The sequence below is a fragment of the Lissotriton vulgaris genome, chromosome 10 (assembly GCF_964263255.1).
Source record: "Lissotriton vulgaris chromosome 10, aLisVul1.2, whole genome shotgun sequence".
In the NCBI taxonomy this organism is placed as follows: domain Eukaryota; kingdom Metazoa; phylum Chordata; class Amphibia; order Caudata; family Salamandridae; genus Lissotriton; species Lissotriton vulgaris.
The window spans coordinates 79,331,138-79,356,425 of NC_141698.1; the positions used below are offsets into that span (position 1 = coordinate 79,331,138).

Below are 25,288 nucleotides of genomic sequence, written 5' to 3' on the forward strand. Positions count from 1 at the left end.
GTCTCTGTCAACTTTGCAACTGACAGAGAGTCTTTCGTACAAATGCCCTCACTCCTAAGCAACTCTTCTGTTCTTCCCGCTTCGACTAGCCGTCTTTGTCTATTTGGGTTTTCTTGCCAGATGTGTTTCATCACATACAGATCAGCTCAACCTGCATATACCTTGCACTCCAATTCTATTGCTCTAGGCAGTTTTGTATGTCTGCAGTCAGACACACGGCTCTTGGGCACTAACTCCTGACTAGAGCAGAGCGAAATTGAAGTTACGCTATCGTAGTTTGTGTAAATTCGGGAAATTTGAATTATGCTTCTTACGTAAAACACCCAAAATGAATCCATTGCGCCATTTCACGTAATCATGCGCCATTCGCAGCAAACATGAAGGGGCAGATTTACAATGAAAGTAACTTTCAAAGCACAGGGATGCAACATATTTACAACAATTTGTTGCATATCTATGCATCTCTGTGCTTCTCCCTGCGCTGGTACACAAACTGCAGCCACGCGCCGGCGCAGGCACCCTTGCACCATGGTGCGAGGATGCCTGTGTCGTGGGGAGATTGTTATTGTGCAAGAAGGGGCACCTTCCTGCACAAAAACAATCACTACAGGCGTTTTTCTCTGTCAATGAGTGCTGTAGAATGCAGCACGCATTGAAAGAGGAACAAACGAGAAGAAATTAAAATTTTCTCCTCGTTGCGCCTCCCTACGCCTCCCCAGTCCCTACACCTCCCCTGGGGAGGTGTAGCATTCACATGCAATTCCAGGTTTACGATTCCTCGTAAATCTGGCAATGTGTCTCGTTCCATGAGTGTTGCGTGGGAACACCCAGAGCAACACCCATGGAATGCCCCTTTCATGCAAAGTGCTGCGTGTAAAGGGGCCATATTAACAAGGACAGGAAAAGCCACCCAGGGTGGCTTTTCCTGTCCTTGTAAATATGAAGCAGTAAGATACGCCACCAGTACGTCACAAAAAGTGACATACTGGTGGCGCAGGGGGCTTGTAAATCTGCCCCTTACAATGAACGGTGCAATTGCACAGGAACAATAGAACGCAGTGGCTTTTGCTTAAGGTGCTTTCTATTTAATACATTTTCTTACCAATAATGGACGTCAGGGTTAATTTCGAGGTAAAATATAGTGGAAAAGGAGTCACCATTTGCATTAGTTGCATAGATTTGCATAGATTTGCATATTTTCAAAATTGTGCATGTTTACGCACGCACTAGCAAATAAAACAAATTGTGCCCACCCCTGTTTCTGATCTTTGGCACATCATTAGTTGCACTACACACATTAGGCGCTAGTGCAGCTGATGAAAAAACCAACATACAGGGGAGGACACTACCCTTACAAGATGATTTAAAGAACAGATGTGTCACTGAGCATCATAGGAAAAAGATCAGAAATTTGGGGTTCCAAAACTCAACTTCATTATTCACCTCTAATGAAGCCTTTGTTACCCTTTGGTCCTACTCCCTGTCCTTTGTCCCCATGTGATCTCTCAGTGTGAAGAAATGCCCACCAACACTGATACCCGTGTTTAATTTGAATAGCTTATCATGCTATTCAATTACTGCCTCTGAAATATCATCCTATAGCTGATATCAAGAGCCCCCTGTAATCCTGCAGGTACATCTGGGATTAAATAGATGGGTGAATATTTAGAAGATGCTTGCTAGTTGTAAACTTAATCATTGAACTGTGGTCATGGAGTTTGACTAAGATAGGCTCTAGAACCATTCCTTCCTGAAATATAGAAGGGGGACCCCATACAGTATTTACTGGAAGTGTGATGCATAACAATGGCTTTTGCGTTTAAATGTCTTTAAATATAGGGCCCTGAATCGGCCAGATGTGATAGGAGCAAGTCAACGACCCATCTTTCATTGAAGGTTTTAAACACATGCGTGCGGCGGTTATTTTTGCGCTGTGCGGCTTTTTTCAAAAAGCCGCGTTACATGACGAGCTGAGCTCATCATGAGCATGCGAGCGGCACAACTCATGACGAGCTCAGCTCGTCATGAGCACGGAAGGGGTTAATCTGAATGTTGTGGTAGATGATGTCAAAAGCCACCAAAAGAACAAGTAAGATCAGCACTCTGCACAACTGCTATCAACAAGCCACTATATGTGACCTAAAACAGACAGTATCGCTAGCTTGCTGATATGGCCTGACAAAAGAGTCACTTGGAAATTAATCCATTTTATTGCAGAAACTGTTGTAGTTGGCTCAAAGTCACCTTTTTCAAGAGGTGGCGGAAGTTGTTTACACCCTCCACTCTTGGTGATGGGTATCTCATCAGTAGTTTCAGATATCCAGGTTGTAGGAAAAATCCTGTGATCCAGGGAGAAGTTAAAAAGTAGGAAGGGCTCATTGTTCAGTATCAGGAGGAGGAGTTCCATGAATGAGGTTGGACAAATGTCCTTAGGAGAGCTAAATAGACAGCTTCCCTTGAATGAACACAACAGTCATCTTATCATCAGATCAGAAACTGGTTACATGGAATCTAATCAGGACACTCAATGAACAATTTAACTTTTGCCCACAAAGAACAAAGTAAAGCACCAAACGACATCTTTATTTCATTGATGTGTAATGCATACTATTTTCTAGTAGTATAAAACACCTAGACAGATGATGCATCATCCTAATATTCAGAATGAAAATCCTATTGAAACACAGGATTGCTCCAACATCATTCCTGTAGCTAACCTACCTCACACTTTATCTGCAGTCAATCTGTGTTCAAAGGTGGTGCTCACTGAAAAAACACAAAAAATGGTTTTAGCTTGTTAATAAGAATTTCATCATGTCAGCTTTCTGTTAAACATTTGATGCTATACGTCAGCTCTGAGTACAACCTTTATTTTCTGGAACCCTTAACCCCCTGGCTTCGGCCGCGATTCTGCGCCTGTGCGGCACATTCCAATCGCGGGTGCGGTCATGACGGCCTAGAGCCGTCATCAGCACACGAGCACTGTGTGCCATGACGGCTCCCGGCCGTCATCAGCATGGAAGGGGTCAATAACGATTTCATCATTTTTATATGGTTTATCTGTGACATATGCAGATAATTCTTTGTATTTGGTCACCTACCACATAAACTAGTCAGAAAGGCAGAGGTTCTTCAGTAACAATGGGGGCGATATTTAGTAAGATTGCCAAGTCTAAACCTATGTGTTACAGTTATGTTAGCATTAATAATATGCACTTTCTTTTTCTTTTTCTTTCAGACAGCATTTGGTCTTTCAACTTTCATTGAATCAAAGAGAGTGACATAATGGATTACTTTCCCAATGAAGACCTGATAGAGGAGCTGTCTGATTCAAATGAGACCTTCAGTCTCAACGCGACATTCACTCACGAAATAGACTATGGCGTGAATTACATCGCAATCCCAACAGTCTACTTCTTGCTCTCTGCCTTTGGATTGAGCAGCAATGCTCTTGCATTCTACATTACTTTGAGATACACCAAGCTAAGCAAAACCATCAACATCTACATATTCAATTTAATAATAGGGGACATCCTTGTGATGATCGGACTTGTGTTCACCGCCTCACAGCAAATTAAGCTCTCCTGGCCTTTTGGCTCCTTTGTGTGCAAGATGGTTATGACAATCGACTTTATCAATCCACTAGCCAGCATCTTTTTCATCATGGTGATGAGCATTAGTCATTGCGTATCTGTGCATTGCCCAAAGAAGTCGTCAGTGTGTCAGCGACTGACTGTGGCTAAACTCCTCTCTGCACTAACTTGGCTCATTGCCTCCCTCTTCGTCCTCCTTGTGATTATTTTTGCAGATGTTGATACTCTGAGCGACCAATGCACCATTATCTGGCCTAAACCTGGAACTCTCTGGGATGCCACCTACACCATCTGTGTATTTGCAATGGGCTTTTGCGTACCTATAAGCGTGAGTGGGATCAGTTTCTTACTGCTATTAGTTAAAGCAAAAAGCGCAGTGTCCTCAGCGGATCCGACCAGTTGTCGCGGCACTTCAGGGGCCAAGCTCATGATCGGGCTATGGATTGTGTTCATATTGTGCTGGCTTCCGTTAAACCTCTTGAGTGTTATCGATGTAATTGTGGGTCTTCCAGTTGAGCTGGTTAGAGCTTATGATCTGGTAGTCATCTTGGCTTACACTAAAAGCTGCATCAACCCCATACTGTATAGGTTCCTGTCTGAGGACTATAAGCAAGGTTACAAGAGCGTTTTCGGGTGCTGAATTAAGAAATATGTCGGAGAGTCAACTGATAATGAACCAAAAGAGAATGCTCCTAGCCATGGAGCAATACCAGTAGCATGGAGTAAGAAATGTGGACATCTGCACATATTTGCACCCACAAGTGAGAACTGCCAGAATAAATCCACATAAGTATGGAACCACAACAACAGATATCTTCTGCAACTTTTAGAAAGAGCCATAGCTAACCAACAAAGAATAGTTTTCATCTAGAATACATTACTGGAAGGATTAGAAGAGAATACATATTATAGGCTGTTTTGCAATTGAGGAGGACTTTCCCAAACTGAATCCGGTTGGGTCTCATCCAACGCAGCATCATGCCGGTGGCACTTTGTTGACATGCATAAATGTTTTATATTGTTTCCATTGCAGCTTTTGAGCACCAAGATTATTGTATCTGTGATCCCGAATGGACATCCCCTGACCAGGTTGTGCATGTGCTCTAAGGGCTGAGCAGTAATTGAAAGTGGACAACTGCAAGAACTCCAGCATTAGTTTCCACAAGCGCCACCCACATCATGATAACTGTAATACCAACTGGATATTGCCAAGTGTTCTGTAATAATATCCCCGAAAGATTAATAAAGAATAAAAAAAAAATGCAAATATTGGAATTTGAAACTAACTAAGGGCCCGATTCACAGAACTAACTTAAGACAAAATCCTAAACTTACTACTTTTGGTATTCACAGAAGTTAGGATTTTGTCTTAAGTTTGTCTTAAGACAGACTTAAGACAAAATCCTAACTTAAGTCTGTCTTAAGTCTGTCTTAAGTCTGTCTTAAGACAAACTTAAGACAAAATCCTAACTTCTGTGAATACCAAAAGTAGTAAGTTTAGGATTTTGTCTTAAGTTAGTTCTGTGAATCGGGCCCTAAATTTATAAAGAATAATATAACAGTTTTTTGAAAAGCACAGAAATACAGTTAGGCAAAATTTCTACAGTTTTGGGCATTCATATAGTAGCTATTATTTTAATAAAAGGTATTGTTTATATTGTTTAAAGGGAATTTGGTGGTGTTCACCTCTGCCCTTTCATTGTTGTCTTGATTATTCTTCACAACGTCATACAGAAATGAGTATAGAAATGTTCACACCATTATCAGTTAGCATTGTGTCAGCCTTAAAGATTACTGAGGGGAGGACAGGAGGTTTGGCTCAATGTTAGTGGTCATCATTTGCTTCACATTGCTTGCTCAAAGTTATATTATGAACATAGTTTGCTTTATGTTTATCTCTTGAAAATAAATGCATGTTATTTTTGAAACCTCATTATTACATCTTAGTATACATGTATCTTCCAGCTTTCTTCTGGGTTATTTTAGTGTAGAAGCCATGTGCCAATTTCTTGTGGTGATTCAGGTCCGGTGAAGAATATGGACAACCTGTTCATGCAAGAGAATTCACAAAAAGATCTACCTTCACCATAAATGTGAACCAAAGTACAAATCATGGTTTCAGTTTCAGTCAATAAGCCAAGGTCTAACCCTTTCGATGCTCATGACGGAACCATTCCGTCATGACCTCACCCATTAACATTGGGCCCCAGCACCGGCGGTAAATCGTGGCAGCACGGATGAGGTTAAAGGGCACAGAATCTAGACACAGCTACCTTTAAGGAGCAGTCAAGGAGTACCAAAATCATAGTAACTGGGATCACAAGTGGACATCATCTGACCTTTTTCTGAAGATGATCCAAGGATTCAAGAAGAAAGGAAAATGGACAGCATTAAACACACAAGAAACAAGATTAATAATATTGACGAATGAAACACATTGGCATACATTTATAAGCGGAACTTGCATTGCAGCAACTCTCTGTGCAATGGTAACTTTAAACTTATGTCTCAGAAGCAGCCAATACCAAGTTTCTTCTTTCGAATTCAGAAGTAAAAATTTAAATAATGTTTTGCAGCATTATTTACAGCTCTTAAAACACATGGAATTGGTAAAACATGTTCATCTCATATATTCGATCAACACCAGCACGAATGTCTACTTCTAATGCTGACAATAGTAAAAATGTAGCTATTTCTGATCAACGTTATGAGATGGAAGACAATGAAAGTATTAACACTTCTTACTACCTTTCTTGTAAAAGAAACATTTATGGAAACTCACTTTTATAAAATAAAAGCCATCCATAAATAAATATGATCCTTTATGACTATCCAGATTTGTATATTTATTTCGTGTGGTTGACTCGCTGAAATGCATATATTGGAAGCAAGCCCCAAACTAAGGGGCTGATTACAATGGCTGTCGGACTTGCATCCAACCGCCATCATATCAGGAATGGGACTGCCCGGCAAGCTGTCGGCAGTCCCGCACCCAAAATTACAATTCGGCCACTTTCAAGGGGGTCGCAAAGTGTATATTTTGTATTGCGGTGTGTGCTGCTGGCTACCACATGGTGCAGGGATATGTAGGGGGGCACCTAGCCCCCCAAAACCCAACAATGAGTACTAGGGGAAAAGGGGGGCCCACTACAGGCCCCCAATGTCTCTTTCTGCTTGCCTTTTCATGGTGGGTAACCCGCCATGAAACCGCTGGTGGGGAGGGACATCATAATTTTTACAGCAGTGCTGGTAGGCACCGCCACCATTATAGGGATTGGAGTGCCCTCTGACGATCCGACGGGCTCCTTCCATCACAGTAGAAGTCTGTTCCTTAGTATGTGAGTATCAGGTAGTAGTAACACATTTTACAGGCTTGATTACGGGTTATGAGAAAATGTGCGCAGAGATTCCCAATGGTTGCAATTGTTGCTTTTAGCTGCCATCTCCACACATATTTATTCCTATTATGAGTTGACACCCACAGATTGGGGAATAACTGTCTGGAACAAATTTGCCACTGAAATTTCGCACAGTTTCTATTTTGCCTTGGTTTAATAAATGCATTTATCACCTGTTCTGAAAAAATGATAAATGTGTCCCATGGGGCTTATTGATAGTGGTGTGAAAGGCGGGGGAAGGAAGAGGAAAATATCGGCTGTCAAGGGGAGCATTACATATTCTTCAGTGCCTTGTCTGAGGGTAGTGTGGGGGCCAGGAAATGATTCTGAGCTGGAATGTAGCCAAGGTGATTTTACCTGCAGCCTTTTCGGGCATCATGTCCCCAGCCCACTCATGATTGATCCACATGGGAATTCCTATCCGTGCAACAGATAATTGGGCCACTATGTATTCAATGACTGACACACACCACTATCTTTACCCAAACTCTCTCAACCCTTTTGTGGTGAGGCAAAATCCATGTTTCATCTGAGCTTCCTGGTATTGGAGGCTGCTCATTTATCTTTACATTTGTTCAAAAGCAAATTCACTTTACATACAGCTAACATGTTCTCGTAACTCTACCCCCATTGCTCTGTTAATCCCTTTCTTGTTGTGTCTTTCTTTTTCTCTCTCATTCCAGCTCATTCTCCTTCTCTGGTTTGGCCTGTTTCATAAAATCAATCAAGAAAACATCCAGAAAACACATTTTGTTCAAATCATATGAATTTCTTAATTTGTAAGTGTACTTGTTCCTCCAAAATGTAAATGTACAGGGCGATCTTCCAGTTTAATTGCCAAATCCTGCAAAAGCAGATACTAGCTGGGCCGTATTAGATTAATCCAATTATGGACAGGCTAAGCGTAATTACCTCAGGCTGATACCTGAATCAGTATCCAATGTCCACGCCACCTAACATTTCCAATGTAACTCCTGACGATGGATACCGATTCAGGTAACAGCCTGGGGTAATTACGTTTAATCTTCTATGGCTCAGATAGCATCTTTGTTTGCATGATTTGGCAGTTAAACTGGGAGATCGCCCTGTACATTTGCATTTTGGATGAATAAGTACACTTCCAAATTAAGAGCCCTGATGAAGTTCATATGAGTTGAATGAAACGCGTTGGCTGGATGTTTTCTTGATTTATTTTTATGAAACATATGGAAGGTATTTATAAAGACCCAGAACTGTGGACATTATAATATTCTGGGTGTACCATTCCATTCTTTTATCTCAAAGGTTGGATAAGTGTTGGACTTTGGAGGGGTTAGGTTTACTATTGCTACTCCAACACATGCAGCAATCAGAAAGTGTTGGTCTTTGAAGGGGTCAGAATGACTATTCCTACTCCAGCATAAACAGCAGTAGAGATAATATTACACTTTAAAAAGCTTATACTTATTTTTCTCTATCCTAAGTTAATACAAAATAAATTTCAAAACATACTAAATAAATAAATTAATAAAAACTAAAAACACCCATTTAACATATAAAATTAACCATATAATTATATAAAAGACTATGGGCCAGATGTACAACCATTTGGAATTGCGACTCGCAAATTGCAAAAAATAGCAAGTCACAATATGCGCAGTTCCAAATGTACAACAGTGTTAGATACTCTGTTAGCGATTCAAAATGGGGTTGTAAAATGCAAGGCTCATCAATATTCATGAGGCATTCACATTTTGTGACCCCATTTTGTGAGAATGGCTGGCCCTCCCAGGGATGGTGGCCTGCTGGGCTCAGCAGACCACCATGTCTGGGACTGCTTTAAAATAACGCAGCATTTTTTTTAAAAATACAGCCCGTTTTCCTTAAAGGAAAATGGAATGCATTTAAAAAATGAAACGTTTTTGTTTCATTTGTTAAGGGCAGGCAATGGTCCCTGGGACCTCTGCCAGCACTTAAAAAATATTTTCGCATGCATTTGCAAAGGGAAAGGGGTCCCCTGGGGACCTCTTTCCATTTGTGACTGCATTACCACCTACTTGAAGTAGGTGCTAAATTGCGACTTGTTTTGCAACCGCGTATGCGGTTGCAAAACAGTCATACATGGGGCTCCACGTCGCAATTAGGAAGGGTCGCCCTTGAAACGCCCTTTCCTAATTGCGAGTCACAAATGCTATTTAGCGAGTTGCGAATAAATTGCGACTCACTAATTAGCATTTGTACATGGCCCTGTAGGGTTTGCAAAAAACGGATCGTACATCTGGCCCTATATCAACTAAAAAATGTAAAAGTAGATTTTAAATGCTTCCCATTCTAGTACTCTAACTGGATGGTGGCCTGCTGGGCTCAGCAGACCACCATGTCTGGGGCTGCTTTTAAATAAAGCAGCTTTTTTTTCAAAATGCAGCCCGTTTTCCTTAAAGGAAAACGGGATGCATTCAAGAAAAAAAAGATGAAACGTTTTTGTTTCATTTTTTAAGTGCAGGCAATGGTCCCTGGGACCACTGCCAGCCCTTAAAAACATTTGTCCATGCATTTGCAAAGGGGAAGGGGTCCCCTTCCCATTTGTGACTGCATTACCACCTACTTGAAGTAGGTGGTAAATTGCGGCTGTTTTGTGACCACGATTGCGGTCGCAACACAGTGATACATAGGACTCCGAGTCAAAATTAGGAAGGGACGCCCTTGAAACGCCCCTTCCTAATTGTGAGTCGCAAGCGCTATTAAGGGAGTCACAAATACATTGAGACTCTCTAATTAGTGTTTGTACATGGCCCTGTAGGGTTTTTGCATGCGCAAACGGGTCGGAGACCTGCTTGCGCATGCAAAAATGGGTGGTACATGGCCCGATATAGATTAAAAAATGTAAAAGTAGATTTAAAATGCTTCCCGTTCTAGTACTCTAAAATTCCAACATCAACAAAACAGATTCAATTAATAACAGACAAAATAATAATACACATTCTTAAAAATATAATAACACTATAACATTAATTCTTACACAAAAAGCCTTAAACATAATATAATTAATTAATATCCAAATTATCAAAACAATTAAATAATTAACACAATCAGCTAGCTCGTTAGCTCTACATCCTGTGATTCTGGGCAAATCACTTTATCTGCCCATGCCTAAAAATGAATGTGTCCATCTGTAATGCAATTGTTGCTCATGTAAAGCACTCTGATACCGTTGGGTCAAGTTCATGCTATATAAAACTGCAACAAAAACAACCCCACAATTATTTACATAGTTAATTATCTAGTTAAGCAATTAAAACTTTAATTAAAAAAATTATAATCAATCAAACATAAATATTTAAAAGACTTCTCTCTCTAATCCCAAACAAACCCAACAACCAGCCAAAAAAAAACAATAGAAAAAACCTAAAATGTAATTACAAATCAAAAAACAAAAGTACTTTAAAAATAATGAACCATACTTAACATTAAAATAATAACTTTTAACACAACTAATAAAACTCAAATAAATAATTTAAAAACTATATCTTGTACAACTACATTTAAAAAACAATATAGAAAAGACCTGAAAACAATATTCTTACCTTCTATATTCCTCCTACAGAACCTTTGACATCTCGACTGATTTTTTGTCGCAACGTTTGTGTCTCGCAATATTTTTGGGATCATATTTTGGTGAATACCCCTGTAGTATTACTTCCAAACCGCTTAGATGGTTTTGTGAATCAGCTCCTTAATGTGCGCCTATTTAAGCATGCCTAACACTCAAGTAGCTTCTTGATGTTGATACTTTCAAGTCCATACTCAGGACTGAGCAGTAAATAGGAGATGCAGCAGGCTTACATTTTTTCAGCAATGGCCATGAGGGCATCATTCAGGCCAGATCTTAAGGACATCCACTCACATTGAAAAAGATTTCTTTTGAGATTAAATGAGGTAAATGTATCCCATGTGGATATCCTGAAAATTCAGAATGTATGTGGCTCCTGTGAGCCAACATTGAATAACATTGGCTTCAAACATCCCAAATGGTCTCCTCTTTGGAGGGCAGCCAGTTTGAATATCATCTCTGAGGTTCAGCTGAAAGTCTGGGCTGGAAGAGGGCCATGGTCACTCTGTAATGAAGCTCTTTTCTCTTTTACACTGCAAACAGTGTACAGAGTGAAAGACTAAGGTGTTATGTTCTCTGAATACAGTGCCACTTAGTAAAGGTGCGCACTTACCCTCTGCAAGGGTGTGTGTATAAATGTAGTATACTCGTGAAGCGCACAGCTGCCCCAGCAACGGGGTGTCCCTGAAAGTCTGGGCAGGAAGAGGGCCATGGTCACTCTGTAATGAAGCTCTTTTCTCTTTTACACTGCAAACAGTGTACAGAGTGAAAGACTAAGGTGTTATGTTCTCTGAATACAGTGCCACTTAGTAAAGGTGCGCACTTACCCTCTGCAAGGGTGTGTGTATAAATGTAGTATACTTGTGAAGCGCACAGCTGCCCCAGCAACGGGGTGTCCCTGAAAGTCTGGGCAGGAAGAGGGCCATGGTCACTCTGTAATGAAGCTCTTTTCTCTTTTACACTGCAAACAGTGTACAGAGTGAAAGACTAAGGTGTTATGTTCTCTGAATACAGTTCCACTTAGTAAAGGTGCGCACTTACCCTCTGCAAGGGTGTGTGTATAAATGTAGTATACTTGTGAAGCGCACAGCTGCCCCAGCAACGGGGTGTCCCTGAAAGCCTGGGCAGGAAGAGGGCCATGGTCACTCTGTAATGAAGCTCTTTTCTCTTTTACACTGCAAACAGTGTACAGAGTGAAAGACTAAGGTGTTATGTTCTCTGAATATAGTTCCACTTAGCAAAGGTGCGCACTTACCCTCTGCAAGGGTGTGTTGATAAATGTAGTATACTTGTAAAGCGCACAGCTGCCCCAGCAACGGGGCGTCCCGGCGCTGTATAACGCTGTGGAACCCTTCCTGGCTCTCCCTGTGAGATGCCCATCCTGGGCACCGCCAAGGTGAAGCCGGGCATCCCAGCATTGTAGTGGCCGTTGTGGAGATTAAGCAAGCTATTGCCCAGAGTTGCAGCATGGGACCCGTGATTAGAGTAGGCGCCGAGGCGAGAGAATTATCAAGTCCGCGGACATTAAGCCCAAGACCCTGCCGCGTCGGGAATTGAACCCTGGTCCCGGGCCTGATCTCTGCTTCAGGGTCTGCCGCTTCTAACCAGTGAGCCACACTGTATATGAGCTTACATAAACAAGGTTAATCACACTTAACACCACTTTCCCCATCACTGTGGATGTGTGTAAAAAATGGTGTTACTGGTTGACTGAGGTGTGAGCCCTGGTCTAGCAGCAACTACAATCCTGTGAGGGCAAGGCACGAGTAAACATCAAATGAACCTGTGCTCAACCCCCTGGTAGCTTGGCACAGAGCAGTCAGTCTTAACTTAAAGGCAATGTGTAAAGTATTTGTGTAACACTTCAAACACAGTGAAAACATCATGCAAAAAGGATCCCACATCAGGTTAGAACAATGGAGCTGAACTTGGGATATTTGGTAATGCTGGACCGGGACAAATTCAAAATGTATGCTCACCGCAATGGACTGTAGGTCACATACAGTCCCAGGTTAGCCCCTCCGAAGATTTACCTTTTCAAGTGCGTACCAAGAGTCCCTTTCACGTTGCAGAGGGCTGCAAGGAGCACAGAGAGCATTGATGGATGCTGTCGGCGAAGCTCAAGGAGCCGGACAGCATCCTGGGCGGGCGTAGCTGAACCTTCACAGTTGCAGTCCCCCGCTGCAGTGCAAAGACTCGAGCTGATGAACCTTTGCACTGATTTGTGGTACGAGCGACGAGGTGTTTGTGGAAATTGGCCCATTAGCGCTCACAAAGAACTCCAAAGCTTAAATTCAGCACCCGTTAGTCACACCTTAGAGGCACTACTTAGTGTTCAGGAACTTGCTGCAGTGCGGTCCAGGAGCTGGTTCAGGATAGTGGGGAGCCTTTGATGTCCCTAAGTATTGTAGCAGGAGCCCAGCTGAGTAGCCCTTGGAATCACTCTTGGGTCCTGGGTTCAAGATGAAGTTGCAGATCCAGTTCTTCCCAGTCAAGATGGCAGAAGGCAGCATGTCAACACAGCAGGGCAGCAGTTACTTTAGAACAGCAGTCCAACAGAGTGGCAGTTCTTGAAGAAGCACAGCATCCTTCTTCCTGGCATAATATCCACAGGTCCTGAAGTGTACTGAGTAGTTGGTTTTTGAGGTCCAGTCCTTATACACAGTGGTGCCTTTGAAGTGGAGGAGACACTTCTAGAGGTTTCTTTGGGAGTCCCCAGGCATCACGCCTTCCCTGTTTTGTCTCCAGACTAAATACAGGGGGTATGCAGCTCTTTGTGTGGAGTTAGGTCACAGTCTATTCAAGTGTAAGTGAGACTGTGCCCAGCTTCTCCCTCCCAGCCTGCCAGTAGTGGTGACCCATCCATCCACACCTAAGCACCCTATTGTGGGTGGCTGTCTAAGATGAAACACAAAGCCCAACTGTCAGCCTCACCCAGTTTTGTGACCAGAAACAGGCTACAGGCACTGAATGGCTGAGGCAGAAAAATGCAAGCTTCCTAAAAGTGGCAATTTCAAAATTGCAATATAAAATCTGACTTCACCATAAATTAGGGTTTTAAATTGTGACTCCAGACACTTCAAACTTGAACTGGTTAACTATTCCCATTTTGGAAATTACACTTATAGAATGTAATAAGGTATCTCCAGTATAATTGTATGGGAGAGGTAGTCCTTGCAATAGTGAAACTTAAAATACATGTCCAACATTTTAAGTAAATTGCACCCTGCCCTCTGGCTGTCCAGGACCTACCTTAGGGGTGACTTGTGTGTATTAAAAAGGGAAATGTGGGCCTGGCAAAAGGTTTATTTTGCCAGGTCGAAATGGAAGTTTAAAACTGCATACAAACAGGTTGCCATGGCAGGCCTAAAGACATGTTTAACAGGCTACTTAAGTGGGTGGCACAGTCAGTGCTTCAGACTCACTAATAGTATTTAACTAAAAGGCCCTGGACACAGGTAGTGCTGATTTATTAGGGATTTATTAGGAAATTAAATATACCAATTAGATGTCAACCAATGTTACCATGTCATAAGGCCAACAAAAACGAATTCAGGAAAAATGGAGGAGTGAAGGCAAAAAGTCTGGGGATGATGCGGTAGAAAAGGCCAAGTCCAACAATGCGATATTGATATCAAGATAACAGGTAGATGGGCTGGTTAAGTAACCTGGGCTCTAGGGTGCATGTCACAAAGGCTAAGGCTCAGATTACAGTTGAGGAGGGATTATGCTCAGAGATTCCAGATTTCTGGAATTTCATTTACCGGCTGGAATCTCTGCAGATAATTCCTCCTATTACAAGTTAAATATACAAATCGAGAGCTAACTGTGTGGGATTTACCTGTAATTTCTCAGTTCCATGGGGTTTAATGCATACGTTTACCACCTGCTCTGAGAAGGTGGTAAATTTGTGTGAGGAGAATGATGCAAGGGGGGTAGACGAGGGTGGGGAGTGTGTTTGAGTCAAGGGGAGGATGTTGCCTGACATGGGGACGCTTTACTTGCTCCACCCTGCGTCTCGGCAGAGGGTGGGGCAGAGGATGGGGACTGGGACAATGCAAAGTTACTTGTCAGTAAAATCAGGTGTACTATTTCAGTACCCTGAAAATGCAAGTGTAGGACCACCAGACCACCAGACCACCAATAATTGTGCAGAGCAAAATTCTACGTAGGAAATGCATTCAATACAAGCGAATTAGGGGTCTTAATATTAAAAACCTAAACAAATCATGATAGATCAATACATATTCCCTTACACCATAAGATATGCAACTGATATCAGTAATAAATATTTATTACCAGTGTCTCCACTCTAGTTATGTTTTATGATTAGTAGATGTTGGTCCTGACATCCTTGGCATAGGTTTCCCCCCAACATGTTGCCTTCCAGCCCCCTGTTTTTGCTTGCTTTAGGAATCTGCACTCTTTACCGCCAGTAGTGGCTCCTGGAGGGAATGCTGCGGGGCGGGGAAGGGGCAGGGTGGGGGGTAGTAAACTCTGGCATACGGCCGATCGGAGTTAGGTAAATAAATAAAAACAAATTAAATTACGCGTGCTGCAACGCGTTTGGCCACTCGTCTTTGGTCAGTCACCTTTTTCCGGTGCAATAATTATGCTTCAAACTGCGGCGTAATCACACGACGTGGCATAATGACATAATTTTAGCACTTTCACTAGACAAGCCTAACACAGAATTCCCCCAACTATGTGATTAATGCCGGTGTGATTTAGAGTTTGACTAGGCCTAACTTAAATTCGTCAGTCATACATTTAAATGTTACACTTGGTCATATCTTCTGCAATTCAGCTCTCACTGAATGCTTGACAAGTTTTTGCTGTGAGGATTTTCTGAGTGACATCTCTCCTGATGCATTCACTTCTAGCATAAATGTGTTTTCTTCAACTCAAAAGCTTACTAAGAGAAATACGTCAGCCACTCATACTTAGGGATCTCAGCTTCTGTCTTTTATGTGCTGCAGATGGTAGATAATGGATCCACCCACACACAGGTTTAGAAAACTTGCTTCTGTAAATATACCCTATTTACCATATTATATACATAAATTACGAGTCAGTTGTATTAAACTGAGGGCATTGCTAATGCAGTTCTCAAAAGACAAGTGTGCACAAAGCACTCTGTCATTTATTGTAACACTAAAGACTAAGGGGCCCATTTACAAGCCCTGTGCGCTGACCGAACATCACTTTTCATTCCATTGGCGCTCAAGGCTTAGCCATATCTACAAGGCCACGTAAAGCTACTCTGCGTGGCTTTTCATGGCCTTGTAGATATGGAGTGAGGCAACACAGCACAAGTTGCTGCGTTGCGTCACACTATGATGGGGAGGTGTGCATGGGCATTATGTTATGTTATGTTATGTTATATTTTATTTCTATAGCGCACGGCTACACAGTAAGAGTGTCCCGGTGCTTTATTTAGGCAGCTCAGTGTAACAACATAACACCATAAAACAGAGACAGACAAGGAAAGGAAAGACAACCTAAAGGTTAAAAAGCCAGGTCTTAAGGCTCTTCCTAAACAGGAGCAAATTAGGAGTGCGCCGCAAGGCCAGAGGCAAGGTGTTCCACAACTGAGGGGCCCTTAAGGCAAAGGAGCGACCCCCGATACGGGCCTTCCTCACTCGGGGGACCACGGCCAAAAACAAAGATTATGACCGCAGAGATCGCACCGGGCGATAAAAGACGAGCCTGCGCTGTAAGTACCTTGCTCCGGAGCCAAAAAGCGCTTTGTGAGCTAGGGTCAACGCTTTGAACATAATCCGCTTCCGGATGGGCAGCCAGTGAAGCGACTGCACCAACCCGGATACTCTCGCTCGCTTACACCCACATCAACACCCTTACACGCAAAGTGTGGCATGCAAAGGGGACATATTTAGAGGAGCAGGAAAAGTGGTTTTCCCGGTACTTGTAAATATAGGGCACTATAATGCGCTGTCAGGGCGTCACAAAAAGTGACGCACTGGTGAAGCAAGTGGTTTGAAAATCCGCCCCTATGACTCTTGCTCCTGCTACTGGGAGAGAACCCAGTGCCGGTGTGACTTGAGAGCAGTGCCTGTGAGGCTGTGGTCCTAACTAGAACAGTCCTTTGGCCCAAAGCTACACGAGAACTGCAGCTCTCGTGCTAATGTTCAGTCATTAATCTCCTGGCTATTAAGGGAAGACGAAAATTAGCCATTGATAGAGCTCCATCAGATGTGCTAATCACTCATTTTCAGATTACTGCTGCCAAGGGTCATTAACTGGGCTGTTAGTTCTGGGACTGAAGACATCTGTTTGCAAAAACTGGACAATTTACCAAATAGACTGCAGAACATGGCTCCTTTCCAACCATAAGTGGACATTTGGCTTGTGTAGGGCCTGGGCATTAAATACAGCCATCTGTGGGGTGTAGTGTCCCTCTGACTCCGTTGGGCATGGCGCCGCTGCACCTGCTGCACCAATGACAGCTACGCCCCTGGCTGAGCATTGATGGGAGTTGGTGAAGCGCAAGATTTTCAGAATTTCTCATTAATAATCCTATGTGGGCTGACGACAGACTATAAAATGTAAACTTTAAAGTAGTGTGACAACCTTGGGGGTCTGGGAACTAAAAGCAGCCCTGAAAAAATCTGCAAGGCTCACCCCTAGTGTACTGAGTGAGTGTGGTCAGTTAGTTTTACCTTGTCTTGGAGGACTTGGGGTGGGTGTATACAAGATGTATGTGTGCCCAGGAGGTATATTAATTAAGATGGAGTAAACAGAGTATTCTTGGTAATTCCGCATTTCTCTTTGATGCAGAATAACCCATAATAATGCAATTACTCCTATTTGCATAATGAAGAGTAATTTGGGGGGAAACAATCCTACTGCAAGAGCATATTTAGTGACCATGAGCAGCCGCTTGGGCTCGCTATTCGTGTTCTGCTGCGTTTAGCTCTATTTCTTAGAGGAAATTGCATCCTCACATCCATTTTGGATGTGAGGGTGCATTTTGCCCTAAGAAAATAGCACTAAATTCCAGGATAAGTTGGGAGAACCCCCTACACCAAGAGCACATTTAGCTCACTTTCTTACTGCAAAATACATTCATCTGCCCATTTTTGACACGAGTGGGGGCTTTTTACCATAAGAAAATAGCGCTAAATGTTGGAAGTAAATTGGAAAAAAATCCTACTTCAAGAGCACATAGAGCGGGTAGCTGCATTAGTGCTATTTCTTAACACATATGCATTCATGCGCCCATTTTGGATGCCAGGGAGCATTTTTGCATTATGAAATTGTGCTAAATGTGCTAAATGCAGAATTACTCTTCTTGCGTAATTATGAATAATCTCGCAGACTTTTTAGGTAATTCTGCAATATTATGCTACACTCAGTCACTCAAACCTAGCCCACTCATAGCTGGATGCTAAGCTGGATAGCTGATGATTCCTTCATGCATCCACCCCGAAAAGCAGCCCCTGATCATCGGCATACCGGGGGTTTTCCCTATCTCCCCTATGGCCAGTCCAGCCCTGTCTGACTCAAAAGTGTTGTGCTTGCCACAGTTGTATTCCCCCTGGCTCTTGATTAATCGGTATGGATATCACCTGGTAAATGTCTTACCTAGCCTTGACTGTCATGTTTAGCCTTAATCCTGACTGATGACTTTTAGTTCAATTAGTTAAATACAAGTACGGTGTTTATAAAACAAATGAAAAAAAGCAGCCACAATGTTTATCATGCATTTCTGAACCTTTGTGCATTAAATATACTTTCCGGCTAGCCTCATGGACACAAAGTTAGATGTCGCTACTCTATGTAGTGTGTCAGCCTACAGAGGAAAATTAGTTATCCTGAGTTCTGCTCAGGTCACATTTTAGGACAAGGAGAACAAGCATTTGCAATGCAATAGGACTTGCATTAGTGAAAGTTAGAGCTATTGGCGTTGCATTATTGTTTGCAACAGCAATAGCTCAAACTAGTAATGCAAGACCTATTGCATTGCAAATGCTTTTTTTTATACTGTGGCTCTCAGAAAAATAACATTCTTTCTACAAGAGCACGTTAGGAAACTGGAGGGAGCAGGTAGGAAGGATAGACCTTCTAGCCCATGCTTTTTGTTGGGTCTTGCCTTGAGACGGCTTTGAATGACTTGCCCGCGTCATGTTTTCAAAATATTAATAATAAAACTGCATATGTAGATGCATACAGTGTCTTTGGGACAACCATAATGATGAGCTGGTCTGTTTAAGTGTGATTCCATTTTGCTCCTGCCCACCCCAGCATACAGAATTGGACAAGGAGTCAGCTCAATTCATCCACTGGCTCTCTTCACTGTGAGTGACAGTGTTTAAAACCGCATCACATGAGCGCTGATACCTGGGGGCACAAAAGGCTATTGTCAAACCCCTTGTGAATGGGTGGAGACAGCATTTTTGATTTATATGTGTGGTAGGTGACATCTCAGCCCCTTAACAAGTCTGAGATGACCGATTCTGCCAACACCTATTCCTCTTTTTTCTGGGAGTAATACACAAAGACCAACTGCCAGCTACACCTAGTAATACACCCCAGGATGCAGGCTGCAGGCACCACATGGTTACGACAAGAAAATACTAACTTTCTAAAATTAGCATTATCAGAATTGTGACTTTCAATCTGGCTTCACCATTAAAGAGGATTTTAAATTACAATTCCCCAAACATTAAACTTCGATATCCTACATGCTTCCAAATGAAAGTTATCACTTATTAAATTTAATATGGTAACCCAATGTTGTCCTATGGTAAAGGTAGGTTCTGCAGTATTGAAAAACAAATGTAAGAGCTTTTCGCTACCAAGACATGCAAAAGCAAAACATGCATGTCCAACTTTTTAAAAACACTGCACACTACCCTAAGGGCTGATTAGGGCCTATCCAAGGTTTATGCCTGTTAAATTCACCACGTCAATATGACAGTTTAAAAATGCACACAGAGGCCTGCAATGGAAGGTCTGAGTCATGTTTAAATGGCTACTTAGGTGAGTGTCACAATTAGTGCTGCAGACCCAGTAGTTGCATTTAATTTACAAGGCCTGGTTACATGTAATACCTCTTTACTCAGGACTTACCAGTAAATTAAATATGGTACTTCGATGTAAGCCAATTTCGCCATGTTCCAGGAAGAGAGCACAAGCACTTTAGCATTGTTTGGCGGTGGAAAAATGCACGGAGTTCTAAAAGCCAACAAAAATGGTTCAAAACACAGAAAGGTGAAGGCAAAATGACTGGAGATAACCCTGCCCAGTGGGCTAAGTCCAGCCTGGGTGTCACAATGCAACCCTCCCTCACATACAAGGGATACGCTGAGCAGACGGTGCAGAAGTACAAATTCCCATCACACCCAGGGGTACCAGAAGTGTAATGATCGGTCAGAGAACGGCAACTATACAGTCAGTAACTGAAGCTGCACTCAGACAATACTCAAAGCACAGTCAACAGGAGTGCATGTTTCCTTCAAACAATTCACAACAAACATGCTTTTTTCAAGGTATTATTAAAGAAGAATGAATGGATACAAAATGAATTACAATGATTTCATAAATTGCCTCTGGGAGAATATAACAAACAAGGAAGAGTGAATTAGTTCTCTAAGAATTGTATCAATTAAATTGCAGTTTTTTCACCATCAGTTCTGACGCACGTGGGGGGATTTAGGCCGCTGTATGGGAAAAGCTTTTAGGTTGTACAGTATGTCATGGAAGACGACCCAGAGTGCACACCAAAAGATTAGCAAATAGGAAGGGAATATAATTCAACAACACATCAGGAATGAACTATACTGGATATTTTGCATGTTTCTCTGATTCCTGCCCATTGTTCCAATTTTCACTTTACTCTTGTTTAAAATGTCTTTTGATTACGTTTTGAATTTGACAGATAATTAAGCACTTAGGGGCCGATTATGATGAGGGAGAGACCGCCACCGACAGGCTGCATGTTTTCCACCACCACATTATAATGGCGGGCAGAAGGATGGCAGTGGGAAAGTCCAACCGCCACTCATCCGACACTGTGGAGAGACTCGCATTCCCTACAATGGTGACCTGCCTACCAGGTACCACCAAAGGAATTACGATTTCCCATTCCGCCCGCCTGTTCATGGCGGTTAACTAGCCATGAAGAGACAGGAGGAAAGAGACTTTGGTGGCCTGTAGCGAGCCGACCTTCTACCCTGGCCCTAAGCTATGGGCACTGGAGTGGGGGTGTTAGAAATGGGATTTCTTGGTTGGCTAGGGCAAGCGCCTAAGCCAAGCAGAAACCACCACTCTAGTCAGGGTAAGGGAGTTACACGCTGAAGATAATCCCTGCTCACCCCCTTCGTAGCTTGGCACGAGCAGTCAGGCTTATCCCAGAGGCAATGTGTAAAGCGTTTGAGCAACACACACACACACAGCAGCAAACCACTAGGCACACCACAAAAGAAGCTCCACACAAGGTTATATAAAAATAATAGCCTTTGTATTATCCAAGTCACATTAGAACCATAATCACACATATACATTGTGCCCACTGGCACCAGGTAATAATTTACAGGGGTTTATATACATGACAGGACCAATCGGGCCACTGTCAGAACCTTTAGAAAGCACGAGTAGCAAATATAAAACAGCTAGTAACTACTGGCAGAATACTGTACTCCGCATTATCACAAGCAACATAAGCACATTATGTCTGCATCACATTTGGCAGAAACACATTATGCATAAATCACATTTAGGAGTGCACTGTAGAAACACTCCCCAGGTGCATACATCACCTTCAGCATAAACACATTATGCAATCTCATTAGGCATCACCATAAAAATGACCCAGGCCAACTGGCCTTCTCTGGGGCCCTAAATGCCCTCTGTCCCAAATGTCAGGGATTCTTAGCTGCCACAGCAGCGGGGTGCAGGCCCAACAGGCCAGCCCCACAAATGAGGGCGAGGGTGTGATCCACCCGGGTCTCTCTAGAGATCAGAAACAATGCCCTAAACGTTGCAGTTGCCCGCTGTCCGGCGTGGCAGCTGGAGAGAGTCACAAACTGGTCCCAACAGTGCCTCATTTGCTCCCCTTCACCGGGACTCATCTGGTGCCTGGTCACCAAAGAAAAAGGCCCACTTTCAGCCCCACTCACAGGGCTCTTTTTCATAAACTGGCACCAACAGTGCCTCGTGGGCTCCCCTTCAACGGGACTCGTCTGGTACCACGACCAGGCACCAAAGAAAAAGGCTCACTTTCAGCCCCACTCACCGGGCTCTTTGTAGACTCCTCCGGTCTCCTCCTCAGGCCGGAGTTAGGCACCACAAGGTGCTTTGCAGGCCCCTGCTCATGGGACCTCTCCGGATGTACCCTGGTCTCCTCATGGGGGCTGTCAATCCCCGGGGACTTGCCTCCTTCTCCTCGAGGTGGAAATGGAGCTACAAGGCTCCTACTCTTTTGACAACCTGCGGGGCTCCCACTGACACACGGGGGCCCTGCCTTCCTCCAGACACAGTTCGCCTGATTGCCGTGCTGCGCCACTTTCTCTTCGGCCAGCCGTCTGCTTCCCTCCCATGGCCCCACCCACAGTCAGGCAGCAGGCGCCTGGCTCCGGGTCACTGTTGGCTGCGGCTTTGCTCGGTGCACCAAGATGCGAGGTGGGCTCCCAGTCTGTTTTTAGGAGGCACCCAAAAGGCAGGGTAGGCTCCCGCTTCTCAAGGGGGCACAAAAAGGCGGGTTAGGCTCCTGCTTTACTTAATGCAGGCGCAAACATGTGGGGTAGGCTTCCACTTCCCTCCTGGTCCACGGGGGAACCCCTCACATCGGGATTTCCGCAGGGCCCGTCGCAGCCCAGTGCTGCAGGCTCAAACATTCCTCTCTCCGGGCCCGATTCACAGAACTAACTTAAGACAGAATCCTAAACTTACTACTTTTGGTATTCACAGAAGTTAGGATTTTGTCTTAAGTTTGTCTTAAGACAGACTTAAGACAGACTTAAGTTAGGATTTTGTCTTAAGTCTGTCTTAAAACAAACTTAAGACAAAATCCTAACTTCTGTGAATACCAAAAGTAGTAAGTTTAGGATTTTGTCTCAAGTTAGTTCAGTGAATCAGGCCCATAATTTCTTAGAGGCACTATAAGGAAGGGTAGTCTCTCACTCAAGGTGGCAGCACAGTGCTGCCGGGCCTCACACTGTTCCTGCCACACAGGCCAGGCGGACTCCCACTCTGTGGGATAAGACCCCAACAGGGCTCTCAGCAACCAAGGTGTAGCACTCACAAGGCGCTAAGTCCAGTATCCAAAAGGCAAAGCTGGGCCCAGGCAGGCTAGCCCATAAGGCCCTCCAGCAGAGAGGCAGTCCCTCATGGCGGTTCCTCCTGGGGCCCAGCAGGTCCAAGCAGCACCCAAGACAGCACAAGGAAGCACACCTTCATGGGGTCAGAGCACCAATATTTATACAGCATTTCTCTCTGTCTGCCCTGGCACAGTGCTTGGGTCAACCAGTCTCAACTGGTTCTGGGGGTCGTTGAAGCAATCTGTTTACCAGGCTCACACCCTCCTTTGTCAGATTGGGCTCGGTCCTCAGGGGGCAGAGCCAGCATTCACCTAGGCAGGCACAGACCTATTCAAGGTCAGGGGAATACTCCTCCCACTTCCCCAAATGCAGATCTCCTATTCAGCCTAGCGCTGACTCGCCCTGCCCTCCCTGGAGCCACACACCTCACCCAACCCTGTCACTCCAGAGCCAGACATGCAATACACATCAAGCAGGCAGACACATAGCACACAGAAATGCCAGCTTCTAAAAGTACCATTACTAAAATAGTGATCATAAATCTGCACACACCATTACACAGCATTTATTATCACTATTCCAAACATACCAAACTTGACCATGTTGCTTCTCTCATAGCAGGAATTACCAATGAAACAGTTATCAGGGAATCCCTAATGCATTCCTATGAGAGGGCAGCCTCACAGCAGTGAGAAACCAAAATGGATGTTTGTCACTACCAGGACATGCCACACACTTAAGGTAGATGTCCTACCGTCTACCTACAATGCACCATGCCCATTGGGCGAGCTAGGGCCTAGCTTAGGGGTAACTAACATGCAGTAAAAGGGGGGTCACAGACGTGGCAAACACTTTAGGTGTCACGTCACAGCGGCAGTAACACTGCTCGCACAGGCCCTGCAATGGGCCAGAGGCCCGAGACAGGTTTGAAAGGCTACTTTGGTGGTTGGCGGAATCAGTGCAGCAAGCCCACCAGTAGCATTAATTTACTGTCCCTGGGTATATAAGATACCACATTACTGGGGACTGACAGGTAAATTAAATATGCCAAACAGGTGTAAACCAATCTTACCATGATTACCACAGAGAGCACACACACTTTACACTGGACAGCAGTGCTAAAGTGCCCAGAGTACTAAATCCACCAACACCAGGTCCGAAAAAAGGCTAGGAGGAAGGCAAAAAGTTCAGGGATGACCCTGCAAAAAGGGCCAGGTCCAACAGGAGGGCACCATACAGATCCCTGCACCATGTGGCAGGCACGGCATGGTGCCTGATACATAGTGCAGAGATATGTACGTGTCCCTTTCTTGCATTGCGGCAGGCGCTGCAGCCAGCAGCACGTCGCAATGCAAAATATAGGCATTATAGGCAGGCGGTGGTTGCGGTCGCATCCTAATTGGTCCCTTATTTTGGTATTCAATTAGGAGGAATAACATGAAATCTATTGATTGATTAAGGAAACCAAACAACAATTCTCCTCAAAGGGAGCAGTAAAGAATTTAAAAAAATTGAATACCTCATGAAAAAAGAGATCTCCCAACAGATAAATGCAACCACACTTATAGAATATCACAAGGAACATAGGGGCATATTTACAAGGGCATCGAGCCACAGGAACGTCACTTTTAATGACATTCCTGTGGCGCAATGCCGTGCTCAATATTTGCCTTACCGTAGCAGTCTGCTGCGGCAAAGGGGCAGGCAATGGGTGTTGCCCTTCGCGTTCTACCGCATCACTCATTGCTTTTTGATGCTGTCCCCTATTTACAAGGGTGGTGGAAATATGGGGCAGCGCCAAAAATAAGGCCAGGAAAACCCAGGTCTTGAACAGGTGCAACAAGGAGAAATTATTAATTTCTCCTCATTTTTGATATTTCTATGTGTGATGCATTATGCAGTACACATAGAAACAGCAAATAGCCATTAGTGATTGTTCATATGCAGGAAGGTGTCCCTTGCATTATGGTACGAGGGTGCCTCCGCTGGCTGTAGACAGGTAAATTTAGCACCAGCACTAGGGAAAACAAAGGGGGGGGCACTGCATTCTTGTGAATACTGCACATCCCTGCATTTTGAAACAATTTTGCATTATTACAGCGCTCCGCCAGGTTCTTGTGAATATCCCCCAAAATTTCCGGAGAAGACTGCGAGTGTCTTTAAAGTCAACTTTGTACAGAAATGATAAACAGTTGGTGGAATGATGCAATCCGGAATAATTGCTCTTTAGATCACTATTATTGATCACTGAGGAACTAGCACGAGTTTTGAAAGAATTAGAAGCAGAGATCGATCAACCCAAACAGGACTTAATTAAAGCCACGCAGAATAATGACTGGAAAAAGAGCCTTGATGAGATCAATATGAGATTCGGCACATGCACCAAAGAAATTAATGACAGAGAAATACAAAAATATGAGGGAGATG

The 25,288-nt window shown here is 43.6% G+C and overlaps 1 protein-coding gene across 2 annotated transcripts in view; it reads left to right on the forward strand.

Annotated features, from left to right (window-relative positions):
• The window catches only part of LOC147684704 (somatostatin receptor type 5-like), a 41,365-nt gene extending 36,488 nt beyond the window's left edge, over positions 1 to 4,877 (forward strand). For both annotated transcript variants that reach the window (XM_086940542.1, XM_086940543.1), the window contains exon 2: positions 3,239 to 4,877. In XM_086940542.1, the coding sequence (XP_086796668.1) occupies positions 3,286 to 4,233 (948 nt within the window). In that variant the 5' untranslated portion in view covers positions 3,239 to 3,285 and the 3' untranslated portion in view covers positions 4,234 to 4,877. The remainder of the gene's footprint in view (positions 1 to 3,238) is intronic.
• Positions 4,878 to 25,288: the final 20,411 nt, after the last annotated feature.